This window comes from Podarcis tiliguerta (genome assembly GCF_965153285.1).
Source record: "Podarcis tiliguerta genome assembly, chromosome: 4".
Lineage (NCBI taxonomy): Eukaryota > Metazoa > Chordata > Lepidosauria > Squamata > Lacertidae > Podarcis > Podarcis tiliguerta.
The window spans coordinates 24,487,000-24,500,596 of NC_139537.1; the positions used below are offsets into that span (position 1 = coordinate 24,487,000).

General features: G+C 46.3%; 1 protein-coding gene across 9 annotated transcripts in view; it reads right to left on the minus strand.

Annotated features, from left to right (window-relative positions):
* ATP8A2 (ATPase phospholipid transporting 8A2) overlaps positions 1 to 13,597 on the minus strand; it is a 327,202-nt gene that overhangs the window by 290,513 nt on the left and 23,092 nt on the right. For 5 of the 9 annotated variants that reach the window (XR_014510327.1, XM_083437037.1, XM_083437042.1 and 2 more), the window contains exon 2: positions 736 to 880. Coding sequence is in view for 8 of the 9 variants with exons in the window: in XM_083437037.1 (XP_083293163.1) it covers positions 736 to 880 (145 nt within the window). In the remaining variant the exon portion in view is untranslated. Of the gene's footprint in view, positions 1 to 735; positions 881 to 1,415; positions 1,499 to 13,597 lie in introns of those variants that run through there. The other 4 variants (XM_083437043.1, XM_083437041.1, XM_083437039.1 and 1 more) reach the window with 3 other exon arrangements.

A 13,597-nucleotide genomic window follows, 5' to 3' on the forward strand; every position in this document is an offset into this window, starting at 1 on the left:
CAAATGAAACTGACCTATGGAAAATGTAACTGGAAAAAAGAGAGATTGTGCATACCTTTGTAAACCAAGAAAACTTTAATAAAAATATTATTTTTAAAAAGTCAACTATTCTGGACTCAGGACCAACTTTTGACCCAAAGGTGCATTTGGGGACCCATTTCTTAATCTTTTGCCCTATGGTTGCATGGTGGCAGCGTTCCTCTTGCAACCCACTTTGGACCAGGCTGTGACTCACTAGTAGGTCCAGACCCACCAGCTGACAAGCGGTGAATCAGAGCACCTCCAGATCCCGAACTGCAACTCCCGCTGGCCCCAACCGGCACTGCTAATGCTTGGAGAGAATGGGAGTTGTAGTTCAGCAACCGCTGGAAACCTTTCAGGTTAAACCACCTCTGGATTAAGGAATCAGAACGTGGCTGGCAAATGCTGCCTCTTACTCGGAAACTCTGCCACTTCAGAGGCAGCAAGGGCACTTTGGTCCGCTGAATTTGTGGGTGGAAGCCTTGCCAGTCTCCCTCACCACCACATGAATACTTTTATCAAAGTGGACATCTGGCAAAAAACAGACCATTGTGCCTGAGAGCTGTAGGATGGAGTCAAAGTCAGGGAGCCACTCCCAGCAAGCCTAACTTATTTCCTGGCCCATCTGGAGGATCAATCCAGAGCAGTCACTTCCCACACAGTTCACTCTGCTTCGGCTTCTCTCTCTCTCCCCCTGGTGCGCCTTCCCCTTACCTGACCCGGTTGTCGTGGAACTTGCTCTGCTGGGGCTGGTTCAAGTAAATGGTGCGGGCTGCTGCCTCCTCCTGGTCCGCAGAGGACGTGGCCCCGGACATCTCATCATCTGCCTTCTTGTAGCCCGAAGAGGAGCAAATGGGTCCTGCCGGCAGCAGGCAGCAGCAGCAGCAGCAGCCAAGCAAGAGAAGAGAAGAGAGGGTGGGGGAAAGGGGTGGGTGGGGAAAGGAATCAGTTAGCAGAAGGAAAGATACAGAAGGAGAGAGGCGCGGCGGACGAGGAGGAGGCGGCACGCAGCAGCACCAAGCATCACGCCGCGCGCATCTCTAGCGAGCCGCCTCGGTGGCAGCTTGCCTTCTCCTTCTCCTCCTCCTCGCGCAGCCTTTGCAAAGTGGCCCTGGAGAAGCAGGATCACAGCAACAGCAGCCTGTATGCCTCCCTGTTGCTTTCCAGCTCTGTCCCCAGACGCGCGCGTGCATGTGCGCGCAAAGCAGCCGAAACCTCCCCGCGACACAAACACACGCGCGCGCATACACACACACACACACACAAACGCCCCGCACCCAGAAGCGCGGCTGGCTGCTGGAAAGACGGAGGGAGGGAGGCGCCGCGCTCGCAGGCGGCGAAGAATAAACAAGAATCAAAGTCACGGCAACCGAAGGAGTCGCGAGTCCACCCACTTATTGATCGGCGGCGGCGGCTGCAGTCTCGAGCTCCCGGGCAGCAGAAGTAGAAAAGCGTCGCTTAGTTGTTGTTTTTCCGGGCGCCTGGTTTGTATGGTGTGGAGCTTTACAAGCGACGCGGGAGGGTGGGGTGCACGTGGTGAGTTTGTTACCACCCGGTTTAGGGCGGAACTAGATCGTGTGGCAGATCCACCCGTGTCCTCAGAGGGAAAGAGCTGGAAGCGCGCGCCCTCCCCCCAAGAAAACGGAAAGGAGTAACAAACATTTGGGAAGCGACAGCAGAGCAAAGCGCACGAGTGGCGCGATTAAAAAAAAAAAATGTTGCCATTATTATGTTGGCCTCCAGGAGCCTCTTTCCTAATGTTCATCTCCAACGATGAATCATCCAGTGGGAAACGGGTCCCATAAGGAGGACTCCGGGGTAACTTGGGATATATGGCTAGAAGACGCCTCAGAAGCATCTTCCCGCCACCTGGTGCCCTCCAGCAGTTTTGGAAGACTCCGACCATCCCTCAACTGGCCATGTTTGCTGGGGCTGATGGGAGTTGTAGTCCAAAGCATCAGGAGTGCCTGAGAAGCTTCACCGAATATACAGAGCATCCCACAGAGGCCAAAACTGTCAAGTCTGTATACCAGGATTGGGGTATACACCATATTCTCCTGGGAATAATGGGAGATATATTTTTGGGGTCAGAGGCAGTGAGGAGGGGGAAGAGCCATAAATAGATGGGGAACTCCATTTTCTCTCTTTCTGTCACCCCTTTCTCCCACTTTTCCTGCTACCAATTTTTTTTCTTCACACCCTTTTCTCTGTCACCCTATGTGTCTATCTCCCCAGTTTTTGACTCCTTGACGCCCACACAATTTTGGCCAAGACTTTCAGATCGCCCACTCCTGTCATAAGCAGGTATAAGCTGAAATGGATAAAACACGAGGCATGAAGAGAATTAGAAAGACTAAAACCCCTATGCATGCTTACCCAGGAAAAAGGCCCATCAAACTCAATGGCACTTAGTTCTGGGCAGATATGAACAGGCACGAAAATATACTGTCCTTTTGAAACCTCAAGCCTCACTTACAATGCAGGAGATGTTCAGATAGATTTAAAAACAAAACAAATGTGTCTCTGTGCAGAGCTGCTTATGAAAAGTGCCCTGATCCTCAGTGACATTAGTATGGAGGGGGAAAACAAGACTGTTTACCTTCACTCTATTTCAGGGCTTGTAAACAAAATGTAATGGAGAGAAAACTCCTTAATTTCAAGTTGAGTCAAACTTGTCAAGTGAATCTTGCTTGCTGCTAAAGGGGAAAGTCACAAAAGGAAAGTCACATGTTTATTGGTTACTGAAACTCTCCCTCCCCCCCATATCAACTACCAAACCTATTATATATTTGAAAGTTACCATTTATAAGGAGACGGTCTTGTTTCATTGAAAGAGGCACAGTGTTTTAAGGGCACTATGAAGAAGAAATCCAACCTGTTTAAACTACATCATCTGGCCACAAATTTCTCTTGTCCTTCCCTGCCCAAAATTTCTCCATTTCTGCTAGGCGATGCTTGGTTATATGTTGCATTGTGATTCAGCTGGAGAAGAGCTATTGCAAGATATATTGAATGGAACCACCCAAATGTTGAGACCAGTTTCAGAGGCCCTGCTCTAGATCAGCCTATCATCTGAATTAAGAGGAGTGGCAGGGCCTTTACAGCTGTAGCACCCCATTTATGGATTTCAGTAGACAGAAAGATTCACCTAGCACTGCCTTTCTTTTCAGCACCACCTTGAAAACTTACTTTTATTTGCCAGGCCTTTTATTTTTCCATTGGATCTTTTTAACTGCCTGCTCAATTTTGCTTTTTTTTATTTTGGTGTATCTTTGGAGATCTACAGCTGAAGAGTGCCTAATAATCGTTTTCTGAAAACCAAATAAACATTGCCCTAGTGCAGAGAGCCACTGAAATGCTGCCACACTGGAGTAATATTTAATTGCAGGGGTATTTCCTGTGTTAACTTAGTTTTGAGAAAAGGAGGAAAACACAAACAATCCTACAGCTTGGGGGCAAATTTCACTCAGAATTCTAGTCCCCCATCAATGGGCCAGGAATATAGATATATTTAAAAATTACAAATACAGCTGTCCCAGTTACTTTTGTGATTTCCCTGGCTTCAAGCTTATTGCTTGCATTATGCTGCTGGTTCGAACGGCAACATTTGTCCCTTTGTGAACACCTCAGCAAAATAGGGTTACAAAAAGCAGCATTATAAGCCCAGCATACACACAGACTTTAACACAGGACTATTTGCTAATTAGGGGGACACGAGTGGTTGTACGCCGGCTCCCTCGGCCAATAAAGTGAGACGAGTGCTGTAACCCCAGAGTCGGCCACGACTGGACCTAATGGTCAGGGGTCCCTTTACCTTTATTTGCTAATTACAGTGGAGGAAGCATTTGGGCGGATGATTGACTTAATATCTCCTGCATGCAAAAAGGAATCTACTTGCAATCCTTTGTCAAAGAAGCACCTATTCAAACAAAGCAAAGAGCAAAGACAAGGGAACAAACTGCATGTGGGAATGACAATGCACACTGAACACTGGTGCTCACAGATGGGACACAATGGCCAATGCTCTGGTGTCATGCTGCCAAGGAGTGTGGTGGAGTCTCCTTCTTTGGAGGTCTTTAAGCAGAGGCTTGACAACCATATGTCAGGAGTGCTCTGATGGTGTTTCCTGCTTGGCAGGGGGTTGGACTCAATGGCCCTTGTGGTCTCTTCCAACTCTATGATTCTATGATCAGCTACCACAACAGAAGTCACCCAAGACATTGTTGCTAAGGTGTGCAGGTTCCCATTGCCTCCCCAGAGGGCTACCTTGACCTTCAACTCAATTGCCAATGTAGTGCAGGTCTTTTTTCATCTGAGGTCCACATTCCCTTCTCAGCAACATTATGAGGTCCACATGCCAGTGACGGGAGGAGACAGAGGCAAAAGCAGATAGAGCAACAAATATACCATCCGTCAGGTTGTGTATCCACAACAGAACCGGAGGAGGAATGACTGCAGGGAGGAGCAGAGAAAAGAAACGCCATCTGCAGCATCACAACTGGATGTCTTCCTCTGCCCCAGCTGCAGCAAAACATGTCTCTCCCACATCGGTCTCTACAGCCACAACAGGCGCTGTAACTCCCCAACAGTTCGACTTTGCCCCTGAAGGCGCATTCCTCCATAATCTCCCAAAGACAGACAGATGCCAGCCATCCAATCTGTCCAGTAGACTAGTTTCTGCTCATGTATCTCTCTATCCAAGCAAGCAAGTGGCATTTTCAGAGTTCATTCTCAGAAATACATTCCAGCCAGGCAAAAACACAAGTGCAAAGTGGGGCCAGTGAGAGGTTGTTGCCTAGGGAGTGTTTTGAGGCACACAAGCAGGCCAAGTTAGTTAATTTCAGGTCAGCTGGCATTGCTAAGGGAACCTTAACCCCAGCTGATGAAGACAAAAGCTATGCCCTTCAAAACATTTACAGAAGGAAGTAACATCCCTAAGAGAAGATATAGATAAGACCGCTGCCACTTTGAGTTGATTGATAGCTGCTGAAATTGCAATGTTTTGCCACAAAATGAGCCTGTAATCATTCCTGGCCTGCAGAGGTAGCAACCACCACTTAAGGCAATTCAGTTGGCACAAGCAATAAAGCAATCGTAAGCAGGAAGCAGCATGAAACGTATTTAGAAATCCGGAAGGGAAATGTTGTGCTTTAACTACAAAGTAAGTACAGTAATAATAAAAAGCAGGAAGGATAAAATTCACAATTGACGTTTTAATTCGCTTGCATTTGGATGCTCGGCTTTGTAAAAACAAAGGAAATATGCAAGGTAGTGGCTAAAGTGTTTAATGATGTTGTTATATTTAGAATGGAGAAAATGAAACAATTTGTCTGTTTGAATTATTTAGACTATTCCTTGCCTAAAGGTGTCTCTTTGAGCAAGGTGCCTTGTTCACTCTCGTCCTGTGCTTGCAGCGTGGGGTGATGTGGATGGCATGGATTCATCTGTAAGAAGGGCATTGCCATGGCTTGTATGGAGGTGTGTTAGATGAGCAAAATAGTTTGGGTGGATTTGGTCAGATGCCTTTGGGTCTGTGATCTTTAAAGCAATTGTTCAGACTTATCTGGTGTGTGGGGTGGGGGGGGGACGGATCAAAGCGGCAATGCTAAATAATTGTATTCTGGAAAAATATCAACACCATGGGGGTGGGGTGGGGAAAGAGGGCTGTAGCTCAGTGGTAGAGAAGAAGAAGAAGAGTTTGGATTTGATATCCCGCTTTATCACTACCCGAAGGAGTCTCAAAGTGGCTAACATTCTCCTTTCCCTTCCTCCCCCACAACAAACACTCTGTGAGGTGAGTGGGGCTGAGAGACTTCAAAGAAGTGTGACTGGCCCAAGGTCACCCAGCAGCTGCATGTGGAGGAGTGGGGAAGCGAACCCGGTTCACCAGATTACGAGTCTACTGCTCTTAACCACTACACCACACTGGCTCTCATGCAGAAGATCCCACGTTCAATCCCTGGCACTTCCAGCAAGGTCAGAGAGAAGACTCCTGTCTGGAATCCTGGAGAGCCACTGCCAGTCAGTGTAGACAATACTGAGCAAGATGGACCAATGGTCTGACTCACTAGGAGGCAGCTTCCTGTGTTCTGTGTCACCATACACTGCAATAGAAAACTAGGTACCATTAGCATTTAGCATTGGCAGATCTCAGATTATGCCATTAAGCCCTTATGTGCATTAAGATCTTCCAGAGAGGTCCGTAAAATCTAGGACAGCCTTCACTAACTTGTTCTCCTCCAGATGTTTTGGACTACACTCCCCTCAGCCCCAGCCAGCAGGAACTGGGGCTGATAGGAGCTGCAGTCCAAAACTTCAGGAGGATACCAGGTTAGTGAAGGCTCATCTGGGGCCTTCTTGGTGGTGGCTTCCCAGTTACAGATTTCTATGTCCAAAGAGAACTGCCCATCCAATTCCTTTTCCAACTTTGGAAAATTGTTCTAGAAGACATTTTCATGGTTGTAGCTTGCCCTTGAACCTTAAAGTGAAGGGCAAGTGATAAATAAATTCATAACAACTATTATTGTTATTGTTGTTAATATTATCATTATTGCTAGAACTTAAGAGTTCTGGTGTGCAGCTATATTTTTATCATGAGCAATGCAGTTTTTAAACTTGTCTTGGAGTTTGGTGTTAATTTTGTTCATGATGTGATTTTTATCTTTACTCTTCTTTTTGGGCATTTCATTGTTACCACTTGCAGATCATTAAGGAGAAAAATCAGCAAATAAAGAAATAAACAGAGAATGATTCTAGCCAAAGAAAGTTATTTGAGAGTCGTAAAAATCTCAGTGAGAGAGTCATGGACATGTTTAAATCGGTGGGACTCCAATATGGCTCACTTTGGCTAGATCTTGCCCATTATTTCCAGTGGATTTTAACAGCTGTGTGATGCTAGAAATTTGACAGATGCCATTTCCGCCATGACACAGATATTGTAAAGGAGAAGTCTACATCTGTCAAATTTCTACATCTGGTGTGCTATTAAAGGCACCAAGGCTGACGGAAAGGTGTCATATTCCATCATCATTATTACAGTATTATTATTATCCTTCACCCTAATGTCCCAGGGCGGGTTACAAAAATTTAAAATGTTTGTATTTTTTTTTAAAAAAAACCAGTTAATTGAAAACAATTTAAACAAAATTACAAAGTTTAAAACAAAAATCAAATAGGCAGCAGCTCTATTAGAATGCATGGTTTTTATTGCACGTCTTGGTATGCAAGGGGGATGGAGGGCCACAGGTGCTTACTGCACTCCAACTCCCATCATCGCTGACCTGGGGATGGAGGAGTCCCACAGCATAGCGTACATCAGGGACAGGTTCCCCATCCCTGGTGTTCAAGGCACATCCTCTGCTGCAAGAATAAGTTCGACATACAGTGGTACCTTGGGTTAAGTACTTAATTCATTCTGATGGTCCGTTCTTAACCTGAAACTGTTCTTAACCTGAAGCACCACTTTAGCTAATGGGGCCTCCCGCTGCATGATTTCTGTTCTCATCCTAAAGCAAAGTTCTTAACCTGAAGCACTATTTCTGGGTTAGCGGAGTCTTGTAACCTGAAGCGTCTGTAACCCGAGGTATCACTGTACTTGTGTGAGCATCCTCATTTCCAGCAGCTCAGAACCTAAGATCGCGAGCAGCTCATTTGCTTTCAGAACAAACCCATGAGACAGGGCCTGGCCAAGCTGTTACAGGACACCGAAGGAACTTGGTAGCTGAGAGAGGCTTTTAAACTTTTAAGTTTCCCTCGTTCAAACCGAACACACTACCCACATCTCTGCACTGACTCCACGATCCCAAGTGCCTTTGGGCCAACATTATCACCCGCCACTTAAAAGGCTCTTCCCAACTCCATATTGAACACTGAAGAAGTTTTTTTGCTGTGTGCCTCTGCACAAATGCACAGTGGCGCTGCATGCCAGCTCTGCACTTTCCTGCAGGGCTGGCTGCTGGCAGCGCTACCTCTCTCCACTGACCCAGATGACAAAAGGTTTCCAGATGCTACTGCTTCTGCTGTTATGGGAAGATGTTCTGGGTAGAACGGTGGACGGCAGTAAAGTCTGAACCAGCTGCTTAATAGGGAAGACCATGAGGATAATATTTTGGCTTCAATGAATTTATTCCTTTATTGCATTTCTACCCCACCTTTTTATCCAGGGAGCTCAAGTTGGTGCACTTGATTCTCCCGCTTCTCATTTAATCCCACAACCCTGTGGGCTAGGTTAGGCTGAGAGGCAGTGACTGGCCCAAGGTCACCTAGTGAGCTGCATGGCCAAGTAGGGATTTGTGCCCTGGTTTCGCAGGTCCTGATCCAGCTCTCTAACACCCTCAGCGAAGAAGATAAAAAGCAAAGATAGTCATAGTCCAAACTGCCAGAACAGTTTGTCCTGGCACTCATGTTAAGTCCCTTTAATGTCCTGCAAGCGGGGCTACAAGAGGGCTGGGGAACCTTTTCCATCCCGAGGGCCACATTCTCTTCTTGGCAACCTTCCAGGGGCCACATGCCCATAGTGGGCGGAGCCAGAGGCCAATGTGCGCAGACCAACAAATGTGCATTGTATCTTTTGTACGGCAAACTGGTTTATTTACACTCACACGTCCTTCTCTACCTTCCATCCAGGCAAGCAAGCAGCATTATCAGAATGCCAGGATACTTTCCAGCCAGTTAAAAACCTTTGAGGAGGGTGCAAAGCAGGGCTGGTGAATGGGGTGAGGTTCCTCATCCCTGGGGTACAAAAGAAACAGCAAAGCAAGTTAAGATGTTGGAAAAGGGAAGCAGATAAATGATTTGGTTCTCCTGCAGTTCATCAAAAAGTACTTTTATTTATTTACTTTATGCCATGAACGGGCTGCATGCAGAGGAGTGGTGGGAGGCACCAGCTGGGGAACGCCCAAGGCAACCCCCAGGGGAAGGAGGCTCAGAGCCAGGGGTTGGTGGTGGGAACATGATGAGTGATCAGAGAGAGAGGACTAGGAGGAGGTGGTGTCAGAAGATGAAGAGGCAACAGGGTTTAGTGAGCAGGGAGAGTCTGTGGCAGAGAGCAGTCCAGAACCAGAGGCAGAAGAGGAGAGGGAACAGGAGACAGAGATGAGTCAGGCTGCTGAAGAATCCAGGGAGTCTCCCCCTCCTGCTGCAACCAGTCCCCATCTCTCCTGGTCTCCCAGAACATGCAGAGAAATTAAGAGGGCGAAGCAACAGCCAAAGTTGCTTGGGAAGGACCTGGGGGGGGCCTTAGGGCACGCTGGGGAGACAGGCATCTTCAGTCCTCACAACTGCTTTGTTTAATACCCTCAACAACCCCGTGAGGTAGGTTAATCTTCCTGTGGCGTACCATCACTCAAGAGTCAAGATCCTTAAAAGCACGCGTTGGTCAGATGCACTGTGTACTTTAGCATCCATACCTAAGCATGAGAAGCAACATGGGTTTACCACTGTGCATGCCTTGAAAAACCCTGGTGCAATCATATTTTCCGTGTTATGTACATGTGTGTTTCAAGACCTATTGCAGGCAGATATTACTTCCACATTTGGGCTTGTTTGCTGCGGAAAACACGGGTATATCTGCAGCAATTGTGTTTGCTGTGTGGGGCTTTGCTAATACGATTGAGGAAAATTAAAGGCAACCTCAGAGTTTAACGTGAAGCAGATGCTTGGCAATTAGCAACCGCAATTGCAGCTGAAGGATAATAGCATTATTAGATGCATACTGCAATGCCCTCCCCGTCAGAGCTGGCAATGTAATTTTGATTTAAAGGATATGAGTACCAGGGAATAAATGTCATGGCTCTACTGAAATCAAACACAGAGTAGCATGTCCTCACCAGAACACACAACAAACAAGCAAGATAAAAATGAAAGTGGAGCAGATTAAAATGGCACACAAAAGAAATTAAGCAGCTGCTGGGACTGATTAAAAGAATTATGCATGCATCACTTAGCCAAAACAATAAGAAATGTACACGACAGATGCATGTAAGTGCATTCATTGGGGGTGGAAGAGAATAAACGCAAAGAGCAAGTTTGTTAAGAATGGCCAAAGTGGAAGCCTAGTTTAACCATAAATTATTTGGGCAACACCCAAATAAAAACAGAGGTTAAATACATTGAAAATAATATGTTATTCTAATAGCATAGGCTCCTTTGGGCTAGCAAATAAGTGCACAAACTTTACTAGCCCATAAAGATATTTTATACGCCTGCATACCAACATATGTGCATTTGATTTTTGGGGGGTTGTCTTTAATCTCGGGGAGGGGGGGAGGAATGCAGTTAAAGGCACAGCTTTTCTGGGTTGGTGAAATTAAAAGGGGGAATACGTGTAGGGTGGCCAGGGAAAAATGAGGGTGGGGTTCCTACACCTTTAATACTTGTACGGAATAGGGAATTTCAGGAGGTGTGGCTTATCAGGTAGATGAACAAATACTGAAGCTGGAGGACTCCCATCCTCTTCTTCACCTAGATGTTCGAAGTACCAGGGGTCATATGAGTCCACCTCATCATCTGAGGCCCTTCTTCGTGTGCCTCCTTTATGACAGGTCCAGAGGGTGGCAACACAACAGTGCAAACTTCCCAGGCGATCATATCTCCTCTTTCTTTCCTTGCTTTTAATACGAGCCAGAGTTTGCTAAATCCCAGGCTGGATTTTGTTTTGACTGCCATGGAGATTAGAAGAAGAGATAGCCTCTGAGCATTGAGAAAGAACCTTTCTTAACTAAGTGAGTGAAAACAGCCTTGCGTAGCTTTCAGCTAAAATACATATATAAGCAGTTTTTAGGCTGTTTCCTCTTCAGGAACCTTCAGCTTTTGCAGGAAATTAAAACAGCTGATTGGCGTTCACATCTTTCCCTAAGCATAAGGGCAAAGAGAAATGTAAACAGAAGGAGAGATGTGGGACCTGGAGCAACAAAATGTTCCCACGCCTTAGTCTGCAACTGCAGCCTTGACTTGCTGTTCAGGTCTCTTACACTAGAGGAAGTTTCAGGAGTAAAGTAGTACCAAAATACACCTTTGTTCCCTCCCTACCACAGCCCTTTCCCTGCTGTATTGTGTAGCCATACAGAGTTGCAAGTGCTACATCTCAGTATTTTATGAAATATACATGAAATTTTATGAAATATACATGAAAGGGTGGCAGTTCTGGATAGAAGGCACTAGGCAAATCGAAATCCCTCTTTTTTCCCCCCAATCATTTTTTTGAATGATTGAATATGCGGAATTAGATAATCTATCAGAAAGAATAAAAAATAAATCAAAGGAAGTATTTATCACAAAATGGGAAGTCTTTAAAATTTATTTGAAAAATAGTAATGACAGTTTAAAGTCTGTAGCAGCATTTCAATCACTTCAGTAGGAGTTTTAAGTTTGATGGAAAACCTATGATAGAATAAATAATATTAGTACCAAAACATGTTATGATATGGCAGTGAACAATTGATGAGAAATAGAAGAAGTAGACGAGAAGTCAGGTATATAGAAAAAAGACCATTTTTATGTTAAAAGTATTGTGAACACTATTCAATGTGTTGTTGTTGTTTCTTTTTTAGTTGTCAGGAGGTGATGGATATTTGTTTATTTTTGTATTTCTCTTTTTTGTGATGTATTAAAGTGAAATAATAAAAAAAAGAAATCCCCTTTCAGAATCCTTATCATAAGCTGTCTAGTGCATGGGTAGGCAAACTAAGACCCAGGGACCAGATCCGGCCCAGTCGCCTTCTAAATCCAGCCCGTGGACAATCAGAGTGTTTTTACATGAGTAGAATGTGTCCTTTTATTTAAAATGCATCTCTGGGCTATTTGTGGGGCATAGGAATTCATTTATTATTATTTTTCAAAATATAGTCCGGCCCCCACAAGTGGGACCGGCCCCCTGTTGAAGAAGTTTGCTGACCCCTGGTCTAGCGCATGCACAGGGCAAGCTCAAGAGAGCTGGCTGCCTACCAAAAAGGACAAGGCCGTGCCCCTACGCACCCCCATTGTATGTAGAGAAGCAACTGGGCTGCTAGTTCAACACTGGCAATGGGGCGGTGTCCACTACAGGTCCTCAGATGTTGTTGGGCTACAACTCCCAGCACTCCCAGCCAGCTTAGTCAATGTACAGGGATGATGGACGTTGTGCTGCAGCAACATATGGAGGAGGCCTGAGGCTGGGGAAAAAACCTCCTGCACCACATCCGAGGGATGCAGGCTATTTTAGGACCTGCACGGAGAGCTATGAGGCATACAGAGCTCTGACCTCCAACAGAGAGGAACAGCTGGTCGAGGAGGGGGGTGTTGGCTGTGGGGCTGCCGCCACCACCACCCCTTCCCCCACATCGGCTGGGTGAGGACATCGCCTCACTCTGCCTTATGATAAGGCCTGCCCTAGACTTGAGCAACTTATCTGTCTTTCTTGTGTTCGCCTCCTCTTTCTCCTTCAACTGGCACCCAGTTGTGTGTGACAGTATGTGTGTCATACTGCTTTTAGCCATAGGCTAAAACAGGCTAAAAGAACATAAGAAGAGCCTCCTGGATCAGGCCAATAGCCCATCTAGTCCTGTTCTCACAGAAGTCAAGCAAAAGAGGCCCATGGGAAACCTGCAAGCACAACCTGAGCACAAGAGCCCTCTCCACTCCAGTGCTCGACACAACAGAGTGTGTCCAGCTTCTGCTTTGTAAGTAAAGCCCTGCTGACTTCTGATGATGTTGTCCGGCTGAGAGAACAAGGTTGCACAAAATGTAAGTCAACAAATCAACAGAGAGGACATTGCACAGGGCGGGTACCAATACCAAACTCCTTGTTCATTAACTCCTTGCTCATTAAAGGTAAAGGGACCCCTGACCATTCGGTCCAGTCGTGGCCGACTCTGGGGTTGCGGCGCTCATCTTGTTTTATTGGCCGAGGGAGCCGGCTTACAGCTTCCGGGTCATGTGGCCAGCATGACTAAGCCGCTTCTGGCGAACCAGAGCAGCGCACGGAAACGCCGTTTACCTTCCCGCCAGAGCGGTACCTATTTATCTACTTGCACTTTGACATGCTTTCGAACTGCTAGGTTGGCAGGAGCAGGGACTGAGCAACGGGAGCTCACCTCGTCGCGGGGATTCGAACCGCCGACCTTCCGATCGGCAAGTCTTTGGTTTAACCCACAGCGCCACCCGCGTCCCTTCCTTGCTCATTACCTCCTTGTTAACGGTGGCATGTGAAGATTATATGCATCAACAGAAGTTAAGGCGAACACTGAATCACAGTTGGAAGAGCACGCTTTACCCCGGATAAAATAATGCCGTGACTTCTGCGTTTAGGAAAATGGGAAAGCTACATTCATTGCAGGAAACACGTACTTGAGAGGAAATATCCTAGTTCTAACTCACATCCATACCAGACATTTGAAGCATTCTTCTACCACTTTAACAATCATCGCTTCCCCAAAAGAATCCAGGGAACTGTGGTTTGCTAGGAATTGTAGCACTTTGAGGGCTTCTCCTAACCACTTCTGGCAGCATCCTTAACAACTATTCCCAGGACTTTGGGGGGAAGCCATGGCTGCTGAAGTGGTTTAAAGACTGCTTTAGATGTATGGTGTAGATGTGACCT